The following is a 21,344-nucleotide window of genomic DNA, read 5'->3' as shown; positions in this document are numbered from 1 at the left end:
GTGATAACCTCTGCGCCCTAAGCTTGAAGGCGGGGAAATCTGCATGCAAGTTGCCCCTGGATGAACTGCAGTTTCCTCTTGATAATCCTGTGTTTCGTGACACCTAGGGCCTTCACGGGGTCAAAGACTTGACACTCACACTGACTGGCCACCGAGCCCTCAGCAGTTTCACCTTCCAGCTTGAGAGTGTGGTTTGTCATGCCCACGGATGCATCCAAACCCAGCTCTGAAAACAAAAGCACATCAACAGGATCCGTTGTCATTCAGGATCTTTCTGAGCCTCCACCAATAAGACGTCAAAGAAGGCCAGTGGGCAGGACGAGAGAGGCCATCTGAATGTTCACGAGTGAGGAGAAGCCAATGGACACATTTTGATTATTTCCTGTTTTGTTCATCTTTCTTACCCTACCAAGAGGGCCAGGAGGTCAATAGGCTCGCAATGGATGAAAGCGAAATGGGGAAAAGCAGAATTGGTAAAAACAAAGAGTTACGGGGAAGAGAGGACAAAGGCAAGGAAAGCATGTCTGTACTATTAGAGAGGATATTGTAGAGATCTCACCCAAAGTCAAAGATGAAGGGAAGCTTTGGGAAGCAACAAGGAATGAGAAAGCTAGGGAATCTCTCCAACATGCCTCAACATATATTTCATATATGTACATTATGTATCATATACACACCAAATACCCATCTGTTGTGCCATAAGATATAAATGTGTGTATCTGTATGTCCGTATGTATTTAATGAGTAAATGATTACATAGGGGCTGGGGGACATGCAACAGAGTATTGTGAAACCTCCCTTCTTGGCAGTTGAAATTGGAAAAAATACACAAATTCAAGAAGAATGAGAAAAGCTTTTGCAAGAAACAGGTGAGCCTTTAAACATCGGGGAAGAATTATGAGGTGGAGGAAGTGGGAACAACACAGAGTAAAACCATCTGCCTATAGAATGATAGAATGTATTTGCCCCCAATTCATATGTTGCAACGTGATCCCTACTATGATGGTATTGCGGAGTGAACCCGTGGGAGGCAGAGCCCCCCATTAAAGGGATTCCTACCCTATAAAAGAGACCCCACAGAGCTGCCTCACCTCTCCACCCAGTGAGGACATAACTAGAAGCAGCCACCTGTGAACCAAGCAGGAAGTGTCACCAGGCACTGAATGTGCACCTGTTGGATTGTGGCTCTACTCAGTCTCCAGAACAGTGAGATACTAATTTCTGACGTTAATAAGCCAGCCTGTCTGGGCATTTTTTGTTATAAAAGCCAGAATGGACAAAAAAAAATCTGGCATGACCCTGGTTTCCTGCTCAGGTCTCTGTGGAAAGTGAGTCGCAGAGAGAGGGACTAAGCCAGCAGGTGGAGTCAGGGCCAGGACTGTGGGAGCCAAGGAGAGGTGACAGAGAAGCTAGAGGGAGAAGACAATAAGTACCTCAGTTTCTAAGGCCCTTGTCAAAGCTGTGCCTCCCCAAACACTCACTGAGCTCTTTCTCTCGGGCCTCTCCCCGGTGAGACAGTGCTGCTCCTTTTGTTACCTCCACATGGGTACTGGATCACCTCATTTCTCAGATGAGTTCTGAGCCTGACAGGGGAGCCCCGGGACACCCCAGGCTCCAGGAAGGGACACGTAAAGGGAGGGAGGGTAAAGACACCATGACCCAGGGGAGGGTTGAAAAGTTCGGTCTTAAGGAAATCTGAACAGAGGTGGATCCTATGAGCAGGAGTCTGGGGAGGAGGCGATGGAGATGAGAGGAGATGATGAGCTGGAGGGAAGATGAGAGAAGAGAGTGACGTGTGCACTTTATCTAAGAGAGTGGTCCCTTATTTCTTTAGAAAAAGAGAAAAATAAACAAGAGATTGTGTTGTGAGTCAGTATTTCCACTGTGGCTGTGAAAGCTTAACAGGGAAAATTGGCTTGAAGATGTGGAAGAGGAGAAAAATTGGCACACGAGCCTCTGAGAAAGCCAGGGAAGATGGGGTCCAGCCAAAGTGGAGCCGGGGAAAAATTGCTCCACCCCACGTGTAACAATGCCATGAAACCATTTCCCAAGCATTAAAGCACCACAGAGACACAAGAATTAGACATTACAAATTCAGAGATGTTATCAAGCAGTGGTTGTTGGATCAGGCCCCTTAAAAATAATGTTGTATCACGCTCCCAGCTTCGATGGGTGGGACACCATTGTCAGGGGTTTCAGATGAAGGTACTGAAGGGAAAATACATAAGAAGATGAATAGCTTGTCCAGTTTAAGAGCCCCTGGACACGGGGCAGAATGGATACTAAACACCAGGCTCTTGCTCACTCCCTGTATTGGAGCATCGTGAGATTTGACCTACCCCCTTTGTTGCCTCCAGCCACAAGCCTGTGAGTCCAACATAGAGACTAGAGCTTCCTACTTCCCTTCCCTCTCACCTTGGGAGAGTGGCCTTTGGTCCCCAGAACCCATCTTGGCTGCCAGGCTCCAGATGGTGGGGGAGAGGTCGAGCCTGGCTCTGTTGTCACCACGATCCAACTGCTGGCCCAGCTGCAACTGCAGAGAATTGGCCTCCTTGGTGCTGGGCTGTGGCTGTGCTCTTGAAGTTTGCACCTCTGCCCTTAGGAAAGTCAAGTTTCCACTCAATAGCCCCCGGTGACAGGGCACCTGCATGGGAGCTGAAGCAAGAAGAGATGTCAATGGGATAAACCCCAGTGTTCCTTAGCTGAGCACTCCCAGAACACCCATTTCTGACGTCCCCGCCCGTCCGTGAGATCACCCCGGGAGCGGGCACAAAAGCAGATATCATGTGTATGAAGATGTCACCATTATGTCTGTGCCTGGGAACGCTGGGACGGCAGGTGCCCAGGCTGCGAAGTCCCAGAAGCAAAAATCACCCCCTTGACTCCAGAGGGCCTTTAGATGGGCGCAGGAACTCATGCTTATTATCCTGTAACCTTCGTCCTATAGCCTACAGAAAACATTCTAGAGAGGCCTGGGGGCACGGGGAGAAGGAGATGTCAGTGTGTACCCGAAAGATAACAGAACAATGGAAGACGTTTGGCCTTGAGGCTTCAGGTACCACTAGAAAAGGGACTCGGGGGAAAAAGTACCATGGACCAAGTCAGGAGCACCTTTCTTGGCTCTGGAGCCTTTGGAACTTTCTCATGTACAATTTTTGACTGCCCTTCCACCCACCCACACCTGTATGTTCTATTGCCACCCGGAGGAGGCGCTGACAGGTGTGAGGAATGTAGCAGAGGTCTGAGTCCCGTAGGAAATTCCAGGGCCAGAAGTGCTCCAGGGTCAGACTCTGTGGGTCTTCAGGGAGGGCACATAGCACCCAGTCCCAGCATCACACACCCTTCGGGGAGGTGTGGGCAGCACTCCGTAATCAAACACGCTCAGGTTTCCACTGTGATGGGAGTATGTGTTCTCAGAAAGGGGGCTAACCAGACACTTGCAACACCCTCACACCAGAGCAGGTCAGCTTCAGTCGGGGCCGTGCCTCCTCCCTGCCATGTGGGCCCTCAGGTGATCTGAAGAGCAAAGAAATTCTGCTAACAATCCAAATACTCTCCCAGAAGGGAAGTCCAAAAAATAGCCCGAGAGGGAACAAATGGGAAATGGGTTTTACTCTGCACTCTTGTGTGACAGGGCCCCCAAGGGGGTCTTGCTCAGCAGGCAGCACTTCTCTGAAGATTATGGAGAGGGGATCGCCTGTGCTGAGGCCAATACCCACCCTAGGCGCACAGGCCACTGATCATTTACACGACATGGTGCCACAGAGAGTAGATACGTGACTGAAACCATATCCACACGTGGAAAAATCACTGATGCTGCACAGAGGGTGCAAAGTACTCCATCCATGGGGGATGAAAAACCAGAGCTAGAGCCTTAGCTTCACTGAAACCACAAGATCCTGGGTGCTCAGGATCTTCTATCTAAATGCTACAGAGGGCAGCTCAGGAGCAAATCTTTGGGATCAGCAAAAATATAATAGATGGTGCAAATATGGAGCTGACTGCAAACCTGTGTGGACAGCAGGAGAGATTATAGGAAGCAACGCAACTGGCAATAGAATTTCATGAGTAGCAGAAGACTCTAGTTGATAAAAGAAAGCGGTCTGTTACCCAGGTGTCTCCAGGTGACATAGTGGCGGCTGGGTTTTTGCCTTTTTCCCTCATTTCTCCTCTCTCCTGTCTTGGTACCAGTGCCCGCACCAGTGAGGGCGCAGGCGGCAGAGGGTAGTCTGGGACAGAAGGAAAGGGAAGTTGTCTGACCCACACGATGCCTTTTCTTATTTAAGGAGGCTCCATGCCCAGTGTGGAGCCCAACATGGGACTTACGTCACAACCCTGAGATCAAGACCTGAGCTGAGATCAAGAGTTGGACACTTAACCAACAGAGCCACCTGGGTGCCCCAGTGTTTTTAAAATTAAATCCAAGAGCAGAGTTCAAAAAAACCAGTATGAGTCTACAAGGCCTGTTGGCAAGCTTGCATGTCTCAGCCTATTTAGGTGGTTGGAGAGAAAGCAGAGAGGCTTCCTGGGGCCTCCCCAGGAACTTTATGGCCCTCACAATGGGAGTACGTACCGTCCACATCCAGACCCAAGAAGAGTTCCTGCTTATCAGATGTGAATGAGGCACTTGTATAAGGCCTGCAGGCGTCTGGCAGGTCATGGCCAACTGAAGGAGTCCAATAAGATTCATCCAGTGAGTCCCGTGGGACTTCATTCTCTTCTGCCACTGGCAGCTCCCTGTGGAGCCTCGTGTTCCAGGGAGTACTGAAGATGCAAGAAGAAGGTTGAGTCAACAGGGAGTCCCAGCTGGTCTTGGTGGTAGGGAGGAGGGAGTGGTGACAGAAAACAAATGGGAAGTCCCCATAAAGGGACATGAACCAGTCTGCCTCCATCTGGGGCCAGAGTGTGGATGCGCTGGGGATAGATCAGGGAAGTGCTCACAGCAGAATGGGAGCTTATGGGGAAGGAGTTTGAACCACCCAGTGCACAACAGTTACCACATACAGAACACTCAGAAAACAATAAAACCAGCATCAAGACGTTTGCAAACATTTTGTTGAAATTGGCAGAAAGCACCATCAGAACCCCAGGCTACGGCAGCATGGTAGATTCCTAGAAAGCTCCTGTGTCCAAGGCCTACTTCCCTAAATACTGAGGCATGAATTTTTTTCTAAATACTGTGTTTGCCATGAGTTCTTGCCAATGTTGTAATGACAAACTGGCAGAGACAGAGGGGCATCTCGGGCTGGACCCAACACAAAGAGACACTGTGAGAGTGCAAGACATCCTCTGATTGCTTAGTATCCTGCATCAATGAACTATATTTTCCCACATTTGAGAGGGATCAACAAAGGGGCCTGTATGAGTACCATAGTGAAACAGAGAACAGGGCTAGCGGATCATTGTGTGGGTGTCTGAATGGGTGAAACAGGTACATGTAGCACTGTCTAGATTTCCCTGGATCCGAGATCACCTGATGTCACCACCGAATTAAAGCCCATGATTCTTCAGAGTTACCTGGGGGCATATCTGGCCTTGGTCTTCTTCCTCCCAACAATCATTATGATTTCCTACAAATAAATACAGACGGGGCCAGGCACAATTAAACAGAACACCATCTTTACAGTAAAATTAAGTATCCAATCCAATGCAATTAGTGCAAGGGCATGTTTATCCTTAGTGGGGCAGCAAGAAATTGTAAGAGAAATCATCCAAGAGGACGCAGGTATTGTCTTGGGAAGAGACCTTGGTTTGCTTTCCTAAACCATGTGGCAGAGGCACATCTCAAGAGTCTGTGTCCAGAGTGAAACATCGGTTTTTCCACAGATTCTGGGGAACAGCTTACCTGCATCCAAAAAGCTTACTGCAACCTTCTCCCATTACCTTCTCCCATGAGATACTCTAGGTGTGATGGTTTAAGGGAATTTATATCCAGAGGCCAGACTGATGGATGGAATCTGCAAACCCTCAAATGAAAAGGAATCTTTGTGTATAATCCTTTGTGCTACATGTGCTACAGACATATGAGCCATGGGTGGGATGGGGCAATGCTCGGGCTCAGCTTGTCAGGGAAACATAACAGGCAAGCTGATGGTGGGGGTGTTTGATGTCCTGAGGCTCCAACGATGACTCATCAGATGAAGACAGCCAACACAGAGGACACAGACACTGGGGATGAGAATAGTCAAACCAGGGAAACAATCATCCAAAGATATAGGTAAAGCTAACAAATCTTTGGACAGGCACAACAATTCAAAGGACATTGTTCGAGTGTGAAAATGTAAGCACTGCAGATGAGGAGAGACACTTAATGGAAATCAGGAACAAAGACAGACTCCCCTGCATGTGCAGCGCAACTGAGTGTGTGCTTGTCACGTCTGCCTTGACTCTAATGTCCTAACTTCTGTGTCAGAAGCCTTAAGCTTGACCTGAGAAGAGGAGAAAAGGGCCAGTCCCTGACTCGCCTGATATCTGTTCTTAAAAGGCTATCCTAGAGCCAGACTCAGATCCTCATGTCTACCGGGCTTATACACAGCGATGACACATCTCAGCATAAGCAGAGGTGGGGATACCAAAGCTAGGGGGGTGGACTTGGGAGCTTTATCACCTTGATGATGGAGGACTCACTAGCTACTTCCAGAGCAGAACAGATGTCCACATCTTCAAATGAGTTCATGTTGGCCCTCAAGGAAGTCTTGTGGGAGTCAGACAGGTCAGGAAGGGCTGAATAAGTCAGATAGCATTCATCCAGGGGGTCCCGTGGGACATCCTGCTCTTTCACCTCTGGCAGCTCCCTGCTGAGCCTGGTAGGGTGGGGAGATCTGAAGATTAAAGCAAGCAAAGTAGACACCGCAGCATCCTACCGGTTTTCATGGGAGGCAGGGAAGTATAGTCATAACAAAGGGGCACACCCATTATTGACAGAAAAAAAACTCTCCTCCTGTTTCAGGGGCAGAGTGTGGCTACTGTGGGGGCAGTAGAGACAGATAGACAGCAGAAGGCGCTCAGGGCAGTGGCCACAGAACTAAGCTTCTGATCAACAAACTGAGCTATTGTGGAAGGGAAGTCATGGCTCATAGCACACATGCGGAATCCTAAAGGTGGCTTTAACACCTTTGCATCAGTTTTGTTGATATGACATTCAGTGACCAAGTGAACACAGGCTTTAAAAGGCATAATCAACATGGAGAGATCTTGTGTCTTCCACACTTCTTTCTCTTACTGCTGTGACATGATGTTTATTATATTTTAGGTAGTTTTTTATTTTTTTTTAAAATTTAAAAAAAATTTTTTTTTAATTTTTATTGTTTTATGATAGTCACAGAGAGAGAAAGAGAGAGGGCCAGAGACATAGGCAGAGGGAGAAGCAGGCTCCATGCACCAGGAGCCCGATGTGGGATTCGATCCCGGGTCTCCAGGATCGCGCCCTGGGCCAAAGGCAGGCGCCAAACCGCTGCGCCACCCAGGGATCCCTAGGTAGTTTTTTAGTGTAATACATCCTCAGCGTGGTGACACCAAAAAGGCTTATTTGCCTCTCACTCTGGTTTTATCAATAGGAGAGAACAGGGGAATGCCGAGAACCCGAGTGACTGGTGAATTCACCTTGTTCAATGGACGGCAGGTTATTGAAATGGAGCAGTCAATAAAAGGAACTTAGCCGTGTTAACACAGAGAAGGCATACACATCATGGTTAGAAAAGATACTTTGTGATTGGGGAATGGATGAAATAGGTACATTTGGCAGTTTCTGTTTTTTTTCCTTGAAATGTACCCTTGAATTTAACCACTGAAAAAGCCACCTATGATTCTTCAGAGTTACCTGGGGCATATCAGGTCTTGGTCTCCTTCCTCCTCATGATGGATTGGATTTTCTGTAAACATACACAGACCGGGCCAGTCATTAAGCAGATCCCTCTTTGTACGTTAATAATTCAGTGCCCAAAGTTACACGGGGACTCAGATATGATCAGTGTGAGAACAGGTTTAGTGGCAAGAATATTTCAGGGTGCCTCTGATAGTCTCTTCTGATAAGTGGCTTGATTTCCTACCTGTGCCATTGGGAAAATTTTACTTTATCTGAGAGACTATCATCAGAGTTTCCCCCTGTCTTCAGTCTTTTAACTTCTCATTTTTTCACAGTTTCTGGGGAGCCAGCTTCCCTGCTTCTAAAAGGATTACTGCCGTGTTCAGCCTTCTCCCATCAGACAGCCTGGTTGTTGAAGGCTTAGTGGAATTTATAGCCAGAGATGGAACAGATGGAATGTAACTACAAACCCTCAGATCAAAGTGAGTCTTTGGGGCTACACAGAATATTGGCCCAATTCATGTGGTGGGGGAATGCCAAGGCGCAGCTCCGCTTCTGAAAACACACCAACAAGCTAACAGTGGAGGTACTTATGGTGGGTTTTTAAACACCTGTTTAGGAAGACCAATCAACCCAAAGGACATAGAGACAGGGCTAAGAACAGCAAAACCACCGGAAAAGAATGCAGATTGACTGTGGCAGGCATAGATTCGTAAAGGACCTGGCTCAAAGATGAAACATAGAGCATTAAATGTGCGAAGGGACATTTCAACCAAATTAATTCTGACAGACACCTTCTACCACCATGTTACTGAGGTAAGTTGAGTTGGGCATGCCTGCCTTGGGGCCGATGACCTGACAGAGAAACCAGGTGACCTGGGCATGCCCTGGGACTAGGAAGAGAGCAAAGCTGCCTGGCCCATCTGATGTCTGTGCTTAAAACCCAGTCCTAGAGCCCAGTTCAGATGAATATTTCTCTACAGGGCTGCACACGGGGACGACCTCTTCTTGGAGAGTGGAGGTCTGGGGTACAAAAAACAGGAGATCTCTGTGGGTGTCCAGTTGGAGCTTTAACACCTTGACAGTGGGGGTACTCACTGGCCACTTCTAGAGGAAAACAGACTTCCAGTTCCTCAGGTGAGAAGATGGTGGCACTCCTCTAAGGCCAGTAATAGTCAGACAGGTCGGGAAGAGCTGAATATGTCAAGTAGCCTTCATCCAGAGAGTCCCATGGGATGTTCTGCTCTACCACTTCTAGCTGCAGTCTGCCGAGCCTGCAGGGTGGGGACACCTGAAGATTAACCTAAGAGGGATCTGGAATCCTATGTCCTGTCTGGCATTGATGGAAAGCAGGAAGGAGTGGTGAAGAAAGCAAAGAGGTTGTTGACCCATTAAGGAAAGAAAATTCTTCTTCTTCTTCTCCCTCTCCTTCTCCCTCCCCTTCCCTTTTCCCTTCCCCTTCTCCTTCTTTTCCTTTTCCTTCTCCTTCTCCTTCTTTTGTGGGACAAGGTATGTTTGCCACAGGGGCAGCCGATAGAAAGTACAGTAATTGCTCAGTGCACAGGTCAAATAGCAAGCTTGTGAAGGAGACTGAATTATCTCTGTGGCATCCAGTCATGACTCACTACATTCAGAGCCCCACAATGGTGGCTTTCTCCCTTCCATTCAAGTGGCAGTAAATTCTGCATGTAGTGGCCAAGCATGTACAGCCTTGGGGCAGTTGACTGTCCCAGAAATCTCATGTCATCAAACCCTCTTTCTCTCAATATCGTGACATGATAGAATATTTTTGCCTGTGTGCATTCTTGCTATGCACACATGCTTACATGCTAAATCTAACAGGCCTCTGCTTAGGGTAGACATGCACCTCTCTCTAAAGCACGGAGGAGAGAATGAGTGTGCTCAGCAAGCCCTGTTGACATAGGAGTGACCCACACCTGGGTCAGCTGACTGTGGGTTTCTCTTTTTTTTTAATTTAATTAATTAATTAATTAATTAATTAATTAATTTATGATAGTCACAGAGAGAGAGAGAGAGGCAGAGACACAGGCAGAGGGAGAAGCAGGCTCCATGCACCGGGAGCCCGATGTGGGATTCAATCCCGGGTCTCCAGGATCGCGCCCTGGGCCAAAGGCAGGCGCCAAACCGCTGCGCCACCCAGGGATTCCCTGACTGTGGGTTTCTCAACCAGAGTAGTAATTAAGAAATGGGAAGCAATACAAGTACTGCAAGGAAAACAGAACACATTGTGAAAATGGATAATTTGTCACTGACCAAATGGATACTGTAGTTCTCTTCAGCACTTTCTGCTTTTCCCTGCGTTGACGTCTACAGATGCCACCTTGGAATTTTCAGCCCCCAGTATTAAGAATTACCTGGGGGCAACTCATTCTTGTCCTTTCAGCTCCTCGTGATCAAGTTGACTTTCTGCAAATAAATGAAGAGAAAGACTTACAGTAAGCAGATTCCCCTTCACAAATGCCCACTCCTATCTCCCGAGTAGCACAGGACAGAAATACAGAGTATTGAGAGGAAACTGGGGGGAAAAAAATCACTGGGATGGCTCTCTCGAGCCATTGAACAAATGTCCCTGATATGACAGGCCAACACCACAGCCTCCTAAGTCTTGAGTCTATGCAGTGAATTGATCCTTTTCCCCCACAGATCCTGGCTGCTTCCTAGAGGATTGCCGCAAGATTCAGGCATTTCCAATCTGCAATGCTATTGGCTAATGGTTTAGAGGAATCAGCCATTGGGATTAAAACAATGAGTGCAATCTACGCACCAAAACCTGTAAATATTCTTCAAAGCTACAAAGAAACAGGGGCCATTCGTTCATGGAGTACAGAAGTCCCAGGACCCCGGGCTGGAGAGGCATAGGAGTCTAGCAGAGTTGCCTTGAAAGCAATGATTGACAGTGGCACAGCCATTGAAGTGCTACGGCTTACACAGAAATCGAGCAAAGCTCCCTGACTCGTGGAATGTCTTTTTTCAAACTCAACCCTACAGCCTGGATCAAAACAGTTTGTAAGTACACGAATTACTTATGGGGATTAAGCCTCTGGGTCTACACAGGTGTGGAGAACAAGCAATATGGACACTACCTGGGGGACCACGTGGAGTTTCAGCCCCTTTGGACTGGCAGCATTCACAGGGTAGATCCACAGCAGAGTCGAATTCTTATTCATCAGATGGAAATTCACCATCACCGGAAGCCTGGTGGCTCTCACTCCCGTCTTGGAGAATTGAAGGAGTCAAAACACATTCATCCGGTGGGTCCTGGAGGACCTCCTTCTTTTCAACTTCCTGCTGCTCTAGGCTGTGGGAGGTAGGACAGGAATGACAGAAGATCAAACCAGGAGGATCCCACACCATGGCTTCCTAGCTGGTTTTCAGTGGAGTGATAGGGAGTAGTCACAGAAAGCAACATGGCTGTGTTCTTGGAGGGAAAGAACTATCCTCCTACATTGCCTCCTACATGAGGAACACAGAGAGACACAGCAGAAGATATTCTGTGCACTGCCCCCATAACCAGGTGATGCAGGAGGAGACTAAAGTCTTCCTGCGTGTTGTTATAGGCATGACTCCCACACACAGGGAATTTTAAAAAGTGGCTTCCACCCTTCTGCATACATCGCAGTGACTTTTATATGCGGTGTCCAAGTGACTAAAGTTCCTGAGGCCTTATGGACTCGCAGACATTCTGACTACAAGGACCATTCTCTCAGTATTTTGATATAACATGCATTTGTTCTTCAATTTCCTCTCTTGCTATCAAAAATCCTGCCAACGCAATGATGCCAAACAGGCACAAAGCCGATACGCATCTCACCTTGGTTTTAACCACAAAGGAGAGAACAGCTGATTACAGGAATCCCTAGGTTTGGTCCATTCGTGTCTGTCTATTCACTGTACTCAACCTGTGAGGGAGTAAGAAATTGAGACCTACATAACTACCACATGGAAAGATGACATGGCTGAAGGGGATGTTCAGCTATTGGCTGAATGGATGAAATAGTTACATGCAGCTCTTTCTCTTTATCCCTAGATGTGAGGTCTCCACAGGTCACCAGGGAAATTCATACACCACAATCTTGAGAGTTACCTGGGGGACATTGGGTGGTGTCCATTTCCTTTCCCAAGATCTTTTTGATTTTCTGCAAATAAGTTCAGAGACAACAGGTCACGCTAAGGAAATCGCACTTCCCACATGACCAACACAGTGACCACGCACACTGCAAGGATGTTAAATTTCCCAGCGCAAGACCATTCTGTTCTGGCAGGGATATTCCAGGATCACAAAGGTTAAGTGTTATGGCCAGTAGACAGGACTGCTTCCTCACCTGTTGGGGAAATTCTCTTCCTCGTCTGCTACAAATTATCCCAATACCCTCCTCTGATGTGGGTCTGTGTAAAGAGTTCAGAATATACTTTCCCCAGAGGTCCTATGGAAGAGCCCAGGCAACTTCTAGAAGCGTTGCTGCAAAATTGGGTTGTTCCATGAGATACCAGGATTCTTGATGGTTCATAGGAATTTATACTTGAGACTAATGAATCGATTGTAGAGACCCTCAAATCAAAAAGAATCTTTGGCATTCTACTGAAACAAAGTCTGTCTGTGGTTTGAATGATGTCAGAGCCCAGCCTTGCTTCATAGAAACGTGCACTCAAGGTAATGACACAGTTGTATTCAGATGACTGCTTAGCTAAGTTGACCCAACATAGAGAAGATAGCGACTGGGACTGAGAGCAGTGAAACCAGGGAAAGCACCTCTCCTAGTAGGCAGGTATGTCAACCAACGACTTTGTACAGGCTTAGAAACTCGAGAGATATTGACCATACAGGAAAATTATCGTTGCGGGTAACAGAAGACATTTGATCCAAGTAGGGTATCTGACAACACCTTTGTGGATGTCCTACTGAGGTGGGTAAGGTTTGTCACCCCTGACATAGGTGCAATGGCCTGACACCGGGGTCGGGGTGGCAGAGGCATGACCCCTGCCTAGGACAGTTGAAGGCTCCCTGAACCACCGGATGTCTGTGTTTCCGAATCCATTATCTCCTGATTTAAACCAATATGTGTCTATAAGGCCTGTGCAGAGAGGTGACCTTTCTCATTCTAGACAAGATGTACGGAACACAGAATATGGACGCTACCTGGGGGACCACGTGGAGTTTCAGCCCCTTTGGACTGGGAACATTCACAGGGTAGATCCACAGCAGAGTCGAATTCTTGTTCATCAGATGAAAATTCACCATCACCGGAAGCCTGGTGGCTCTCACTCCTGTCTTGAAGAATTGAAGGAGTCAAAACACATTCATCCGGTGGGTCCTGGAGGATCCCCTTCTTTTCAACTTCCTGCTGCTCCAGGCTGTGGGCGGGTAGGACAGGAATGACAGAAGATCGGACCAAGAGGATCCCACACCATGGCTTCCTAACTGGTTTAGAGTGGTGTTATAGGGAGTGGTCACAAGAAGCATAGGGGGGGCATTGCCTTGAGAGGGAAGAAGCGATCCATCCAGTAAGAGACAGAGTGTGGCTGCCAAGGTATGGCAGAGCCGCAGCAGCAGATACTCAGTGCACCGGTCACCGAGGGACTGACTAGGAATGAGAGCCAGCCATCCCAGTATGGTACAGTCCCAACATGAAGCAGAGATGGAGACCAGGCCAGGGGCAGCCACCACGTGCCTGAGTTGTGTGGGCTTTAACATAGATTGGTCAGGCGGCTACAGCTCTGGAGTCCGTGCAGACTGGAGAAATTTGTGCCTTCTAGGCACCATGGTATTAGTAGTGTCACATGACACTGCAAGTTTGGGTTAAGTGCTTCTCTTGGTTTTTAATTTTGCCGGTTGTCTGCTTACTAATTCCTTTGCTACTCACCTGCCCACCAAGGACCTTAGAGAATCGTGTAGGAAATAGATACGCACCTCTTCCTCGTGTTCATTTACAGGGAAGAAGGGTATTTTGTAGCTACAGGGCATCTTAAGGCTAGTGAATTCATCTTGATCTTACAAGTACCACAGAGACAACAGACGACCAAGTTAACGGGGCCATCCATTGTTTGCATGTCTAGTTTTGCTTCTTGCATCTGGCACGCGAGACTCTCTAGACTTCACTTAGAGTCCTTTCTGAGGCCCTGTGCATTTTTTTAAAAAGATGCTATTTATTTATTCATGAGAGACACAGAAAGAGAGGCAGAGAAACAGGCAGAGAGAGAAGCAGGCTCCCTGTGGCGAGCCCAGTGCAGAACTCGATCCCGGGACAGCGGGATCACGCCAAACCACTGAGCCACCCAGGCATCCTGGCCCTGTCCATTTTTACCCACACATTACCGGTGCCTGAATACTCATGGTCACCTGGGGGTGAGTGTTTCTTGTTTTTCTTCATCCTCCTCATCGTCATAATTTTCTGCAAATAAATTCAGAAATGTCCTGTCAGCTATGTCCCACATCAGCACTAGACACCCAGTGGGCTTATGTGTCCCTAAAGACATAAGGACAGCTGCTGCAAACAGTGTAAGGGCAGGTGGGGAGTCTCCTGTGAGCCCAGGACCTTGGAGCGGCCTAGTGCAATCAGGGCCTGCGGCCGCCTTACCTGCACTGGGCTTTCGGGCAAGGCGCTTGGCCAGCCTGCCTCCCTCAGTCAGCTGCTCTTGGAAACCCTGCCCTCGAGAATGCTCAGGGTCATCGTGGGTGAGGAGGTCCTCGAGGTGCTCATTGAGGCGTTCAGAAATATCTGTCCCTTCCCGTAACTTTTGATACAACCGGGTCAGCTCTTTAGCATGATCTTTAATTAGGATATGACATTGCCTAGGGTGGGACAGAGAAAATTTGTAAATGCAGAGTTGAAGCAAAGATTAGAAGAGCTTTTGTGGAGACTTCTGGGAGAATTTCCCCAAGGAGTCCTGGAAGGCGAATTTGGGCATGTGTGTGGCGATCTGCCTGTGGCAGAGAAAGAAGGCAAAACAAGGCCTCCTCTATCAGAGGGCGCTCCTGTGAGCCTCCTTGACATCCCTTGTATCTTCTCTGTCTGTAAAAAAGCCAGGTGTCTTCCTAAACACACATCGGAGAGACGTCCCTTCAGCTTCTCACTTAGGGCACACTCATTTTCTGGTAAAACTACATACAGTGCATCAGGCACTGAATGGACATAGCTCCACACACACAAGCATGAACGTAATCAGCTGGTGTTAACTGGCAAGCCCAGGAGAACGGCAGGGTTGAGATGACTGTGTGTTCTAAAAGAAGGGATGACACGCTGTGGTCAGGAAGGTCGTGACGGTGTTAAACAGAAATGAGGGGGTGAACTCACAACATCGTGAATGTGCTAAATGCCATGAACTGTCCACTTGAATCTGATGGCGTTGACATGTTTTTTAAAAAGAGAAGATGGGGCTCTGAGTCATTGGAGTCCATAATCTACCAATTACTATGGCCTTAATGGTGTTACAACTATTTGTGTAACGTGCCTGCCGTGACCGTTTCTGCCCTTCTCCTGGCCCAGACCCGTTGCAGCCCCAAGTCAGAGATGCCCTCAGCTTCCCTCCAGCCTCCCACATGGAGCCCTCCTTACCTGAGCTTCTCAGCTAACACCTCTGTCCGCTTCCCCTCCTCCAACTGCAGCTTCTCCCCCAGCACGGATTCGATGATGTCGGTGAGCTCTTTACACCCTGAGAAACAGAGATGCCTGCCTCAGTGGAAAGCTGGACATGCTGCCGTGCTCGCTGCCTTCAAGGGAGGGGGCAGGGTCCATCCCAGGACAAATGTAACCCCGGCGACCAGGCTCTGCAGTGGGAGCTCCACGGCTCATTCCTCAGCCTCCCAACTACGGGGCGTGTGATTAGTCCCCGTTCTAGAGCCGAGGAAGGAACAGCCCCAAGCCACAGACAGTGACTAGACACGGTGAGTAACTGCTATTTGGTAGAGTCAAAATTCACATCCCCTCACAGCGACCCTGATCATGGCCACTCTAGCAAGCCTTGCAGCCTCTTAAGTAGACACTGAGCAGGGACAGGAAGTAAGGCCCCTAGGACGACAGGACTGATAGGTCCCCTGAGCTGGGATTTCTCTGTTGAACAAGTATACCAAGGGTAAAAATTCATGCAGATGCACTTGTGTGAAGTATAATGCATAAAGCCAGAAGGAACTGAAACGAATATGTCCAAACCCTAATAAAGTTTGTGATTAGAAGCAGCAGAATTATGAACAGGGTTTACACAGTGCCAGGCTCTGCATTAAGAGCTTTTCAAGAAATTACTCAGTACTGTGATTCAAAGAAGTAGGTGCCACAACAATAATAACCCGGGAAGGCTGGCCCAGAGACCTTGCTCTTCACCCCTGTTTTGAGGTACCCCCACTCCAAGCTCTCTAGTGATATCTGTTTTCATCATCTTAACAAAGGTTTCCCACAATTTTGTGATTCGTATTAGGAGAGATGTTAACAAAGCTTTGCTTGTGCTTTCCTGAAAGCTCAGTAACTCTTCACTTTCCTAAATAGCAGGCTTCAATTATCACCTTTCCCTGCATCAATCTTTTTTCATTTTACCTCCCCTTGCTGTACTGAAAGCCAGTTGTGAGAACATGACAAAAATTAGGGCTCAGAGCATCAGGATTCGTTACATCCCTGCAGCCCCCTCCTAAGGCCAGGCAGCTGAGCTCCCCATTTCAGGCTGACTGTGGGGGAGGGCCTACCCCCCACTCTAGCTCGGGGGGTTACTGGGGCCGCGGTCTCTCCCAGTCACCCTCATCCTCACTTGGCCACATGTTTCTTGGCCCAGACCTTGACCTGCTCGCCATCCTGCATCACTGAAGTTTCCCCAGCGTAGGGAGAGATAGATGGAGGCAGCACAGATTGTCTGAAATTCTCTGAGACACCCTCAACCTTACCACCGGGTATCAAATGGTGGCCTCCGTGGGCTCAGGAAGCAGAGCCTGTGCCCAGGTTCCCTCTCACCAGGGGAGTCACTGTGGATGGCGTCACTCATGGATACCACAGTTTCAGGGAAAGGAGGCCAACCTCCATCTCCTTGAAAGCAGGTACTGTCACCTGCTACCCGCCCCCCCCCCCCACTCACTGTGTGTGTACCATGTTTCCCCAGTGTAACTAGCTCAGCGTTTGCCAGCGGGACCCGGAGAAGCATAACCTGATGGGAGTTCCTCAGTCTCAGACACTTAGGCCGACAGTGAGCAGGACTGAGACAGTACAGAGAGGATCCCGAGAGGACCAGGCATTTCTGTGTCGGCACCAGGAAGCGATAACTGGAAAGCTAACTCTAACCCAACCCTGCAGTCTCTAACCTCTTGGTCTTCAGTTTTCCCATCCTGAGGGTAAAATACCCACTGCTACCTCTCCTGGATTGTGGCCAGAATGAAATTTATCGTGACAACGGAAATAGAGAAGATTACGTTTGGAGAGTTTTACTGTCTCAGAAGGAATACACACAGTCATCACGTTGGAGACCATAACCTTGTAGGACTTACTGTATTTCTGCAGCTGGTTGGCCTGGGAGTAGGCAGTAGCTTCGGACATAAGGAATTTCTCCTTGAGGTCTCGGAAGTCCTGCTGGCTTTTTTCCAGCTTGGATTGAAGCTCCTGGTTGATTTCCAGGAGGCTGATTTCTGCCCTCGGATCAGATGAGGGCCAAGAGGCACTGCCTTGGCGACCAGTGGCAGACGAGGTAGAGCTGGGGACTGGGGAGAAGAAACCCAAACACATGATGGGTTAAAAACAAGTGAAATCAAGTAAGTTTAATCAGGCCTGAGGGGTGAGGATACAGGAATTCTTTGCTTACTATTGGCAACAATTTGTGCAACACCCCACAGCACTCGAGAGTCGGTAACCACAACAACAAGCTCTGATGCCAGAGCTGAGAGCTGAAGGCAATGCCCGTAGCTCAGACTCCGATTGGAATGACAGGGGGAGCACCCAGCATTCTAGGTAACGGTCTGCAGTTGCAAGAACAGAATTGGAACCTGGTGGGGATCAAGGAACCTTGGGAGCCACTGATACACAAGGCTGCCTCGTCTCCCTGAAGGTCACCACTGATGGGGACCACCCCTCAGCAGCCACTCTCAATAGTTGTCTACCCTTGTGCTGACACCACAGATCCCATCTCTTTCTAAAAGTATATCTCAGCATAGTTCTCATTGTTCATTCTTGTGTGTGGATAGAGTCATCAAGGCAGAAATAGTTTCCCAATAAGTTTTCTTTTTTAAAAGATTTATTTGTTCAGTTGAGAGAATGAGAAGAGGGGTAGAGGGAGAGACTCTGACACGGAGCTCAATGCAGATCGTGTCCGTAGCTGAAACTACCCATCAGATCATGACCCTAGCGGAAACCAAGAGTCAAGCCCTCAACCAAGGGAAACACTCAGGCGCCTCACGCAACAGGTTTTCTTAAGGGTTGTCGTGGAGTCATTCCATTTCTCTTTCGGGTAAAATAGGTCTTAGGCTTTTCTAATATGTGAACGATTCCAAAGTCTTAAACTGTCATGATGTGACATGGGTCTCCTCTAGTTTTTTTCACTAGTAAAAACAGGAGAAAGACCAGAGGTAATTTACGCAATTAATTTTTAAAAATATTTTCTGTCTGAAATCTCTCAGTATTATTCTTCTTGCATTTCTGTGTTGTGTAGGTTTCTTTTCCCCATATATTTTCAATTTTCTTAGTCATACACCTACCTAGGAGTAGAATTGCTGTGTCACATGTAACCCTATGTTCAACTTTTTGAGGAACTGCCAAACTATTTTCCAAAGTAAAGGATCTACACGATTTTACATTCTCACTAGGAAAGTGTAAGAATTCCATTTCTCTACAACCTTCACAACACATGTATTGTTTCTTTTTTTTTTTTTAAGTCCTACTGGAGGGGTTAAGTGGGATCTCACTGTGGTTTAGATTTGTATTTTCCTCATGACTAATGATATTGAGCCCCTTTGTGTTCATTGTTTCATTGAAATTATCCTTTAGAACAGCTTAACAATAACCCACAACCCTTGGACCAACTTCTCCAGGATCATGCCTGGGCTGAAGGTGCCGCTAAACCGCTGAGCCACCCGGACTGCCCTAAAAATAAAATCTTAAAATTTCTTTTCATAATATGGAGAACCAGGGTGGCTCAGTTGGTTAAGACCCCAACTCTTGGTTTCAGCTCAGGTCATGCTCTTAGGGTCTTAAGATTGAGCTGGGGCTCAGTGTAGAGTTCTCTTGAGATTCTCTGCCTCTCCCTCCCTTTCTGTCCCTCCCCACTGCTTGCAGGCTTGTGTGGGCGCTCTCCCACACTTTCTCTCCTCTCAAATCAATAAACAAATAAATAAAATCTTTTAAAAATTTAAAGAGTTAAAAATAAAATAGAGATTGAGGAAAAGGTTGAAAGAAGCTATCTAAGAGGGAATGTGTAGTACAGTTTCACTTAATATGGCCCTGGATCAGTTAAAACCCAGTCAGTATTCCTAGTTGGGCTTGAAGCTCAAACCCCTCAGCTCCCAGATGAATGAGCTCTCTGGTTACCCAACCAAAGGCAGACACTGGTCCTCTATGGGGTCTCTCTAACCCAAGCTGCTACTCTGGGCTCTTTCACCTTGTCTAACTGTATCAGCTCAAAAGACATTGAGCCCAAAAATCATGTCACGGTGTCCACAGCTACATGATATCATAGAATCTGAAATGTGTCAGGGTCAAAATTACCAGACTCTAGCGTGCCCCATTCAGAAGGAAATGCTACATTTCTTTCAGAGATGAGTCGATAGAAAGATGTCATCATCCCACCCAGTATAAACAAATGCTGTTTGGAATGCATTTCTCTGGATCATGTCCCCAAGGCTGACTTACCAGTTTTGGTGCCTATTGGTCCTCACCAAATGCTCCCAGGACTTAGCAGGCTCTGTGGAGTCCCCTTCCACATCAGTGCATGGCCATTCCCCCCCTCCTCTTCCCACCATACTGTGGGATGCTGGTCCTCATGCCTTCCCCCTGGTTAGTGGGAGACTCACATAACATTGCTTGTTCCTCTGGAAATCCTGTTCCTCCATTTTGGACCTAACAGACACTTCATTTGAATCTATCTTCCTTCTCCTTTTGTTCCCTATACAATCTGGGCTCTGATTTCCAGAATATATCCTTAGCATGATCCTGAGACTTTTTTTTATTGTTGTTCTTATGCCTAGTGTTATAGTTTTCATTTTCAAGAGCTAATTTCCTACACTGCTCTGCTAATGAGGCCTCAGAATTCACAGGAGGCCTGAACCCAGAGGGTGATTATGTCACTTCCTGCCTGGTCAACCTGCTGGCCATTGGCGCGGCCAATGGGGTGGGTGGGGAAGATGTTGCATGCGGGGCATGGATCAGAGGGGAAGTAGCAAGGCAGGGCATCTCCTAATGGTCCTGTCTTATGTAGAGGAGGCAGCAACAGGGGCTGCTGTTTAGGCATCTATTGCTCACAGGCTCTAGGACCTACTACTCTAGGACTACCACCTGATTTATTCCAAGTTCTGTGTAGAAGGACTACAAGAGTGTGCATGTGTGCACACAAGTGCGTACCCTTGCACTTTTCCGTGGGTCCCAGAGATCCTGAATTTGTGGCATACAGAGTACAAGGCTATGCCTGGCCCCATAGGCTAGTTTTCTGTATATGCTCTTGTGGGTATACAAAAATTGCCCTATTTTTTCAAGGTAAGAATGCTCTGTTGGCACTTCATATTTTCCTGTTTAGTCCTCTCCAAATGTCATGAAAGGCATGTTAACAGCACATTTGACTATATAGGCTATTTAGTCCACCAATGTCATAAGCCTTACTTAATAGGAAGTTTTACATACATGTTGAGGATGAAATTGGGAGGCACAAGCAAAGAAGTCCAATTTGAGGCCCCAACACTTTTTGCAGGAAACTTTTTCTTACGTTAGGACATGCTTTGGCCCAAGTTGAACATATGTGGTGTCTGTGGTATATGAGGTCATCACTTACACATACCAAGCTGTTTAGGGTCATCTCCTATGCTTATAGTTACATAACTGATGTGACAGGTTCCAACTGGGCCACATAAATCCATAGATTCTAAGTTTGATTCCTTAACGGGTTCTACACACACCAGATACATCCTATTGTAAGCATGAATAGGGAAGGCCTCTCCCAGTACTAACTACCGTTAATGTGTTTGCCAAGAGGTCCCTTACCAGATGTTTATAAGAAAAATTAACTAGGATCTGTTTGTCACCCAGGCCAGCCTCACTGAAGGGAATTAACAACACCTGAAAGGAACATGGTTGTTCTTCTATTTCCCAAACTGACTAGATGGAGTTTTTAGGCAACTTATAAATCAGCAGGAACTCAACTTTATTTCTCTGAGAAAATATACAGTGTTTCTCCCAGTCTTGCTTATTAGTCAGAGCCAGATTTCTGAGAGAGAGAGAGCTATACAGATTTTTATAAGAAATAGCATGAGGAATTAAACCTGAGATGTAAAGAGAGAACAGTTGGAATGCTACAGAGAGAAAAGTGATCACTTCTTACAAGGTAGGAGTTCAGAGAAGAAAAATGGAGG

The 21,344-nt window shown here is 47.5% G+C and overlaps 1 protein-coding gene across 1 annotated transcript; it reads right to left on the bottom strand.

The window, feature by feature from the left end:
- Window positions 1-17: 17 nt before the first annotated feature.
- LOC129501227 (neuroblastoma breakpoint family member 6-like) lies at window positions 18-19,835 on the bottom strand. The gene is made up of 15 exons (XM_055312174.1): window positions 19,797-19,835; window positions 17,597-17,678; window positions 17,142-17,495; window positions 15,379-15,475; window positions 14,401-14,615; window positions 14,163-14,214; window positions 12,963-13,177; window positions 11,910-11,961; window positions 11,008-11,123; window positions 7,820-7,871; window positions 6,608-6,821; window positions 5,518-5,570; window positions 4,574-4,764; window positions 2,416-2,655; window positions 18-226 (listed from the first exon to the last, which is right to left on the bottom strand). The coding sequence occupies exons 1-15, from the start codon at window positions 19,833-19,835 to the stop codon at window positions 18-20; spliced, it is 2,181 nt and encodes a 726-aa protein (XP_055168149.1).
- Window positions 19,836-21,344: the final 1,509 nt, after the last annotated feature.

Source organism: Nyctereutes procyonoides, unplaced genomic scaffold (genome assembly GCF_905146905.1).
Source record: "Nyctereutes procyonoides isolate TBG_1078 unplaced genomic scaffold, NYPRO_anot_genome, whole genome shotgun sequence".
NCBI classification, from domain to species: domain Eukaryota; kingdom Metazoa; phylum Chordata; class Mammalia; order Carnivora; family Canidae; genus Nyctereutes; species Nyctereutes procyonoides.
The sequence above is the reverse complement of the archived record's forward strand: the minus strand, read 5'-3'. Positions and strand labels throughout refer to the sequence as shown.

What these genes read in the sequence shown, in the direction of transcription:
- LOC129501227 (XM_055312174.1), bottom strand. Translation starts at nt 19,835, where the DNA reads ATGGAGGAACAGGATTTCCAGAGGAACAAGCAATGTTAT. An exon ending in AGAGGAACAAGCAATGTTAT is followed by an intron (nt 17,679 to 19,796) that starts GTGAGTCTCCCA and finishes CATTGCCTTCAG; the next exon opens with CTCTCAGCTCTGGCATCAGA. An exon ending in GTGAGTCCTCCATCATCAAG is followed by an intron (nt 5,571 to 6,607) that starts GTGATAAAGCTC and finishes ATTTATTTGTAG; the next exon opens with GAAATCATAATGATTGTTGG.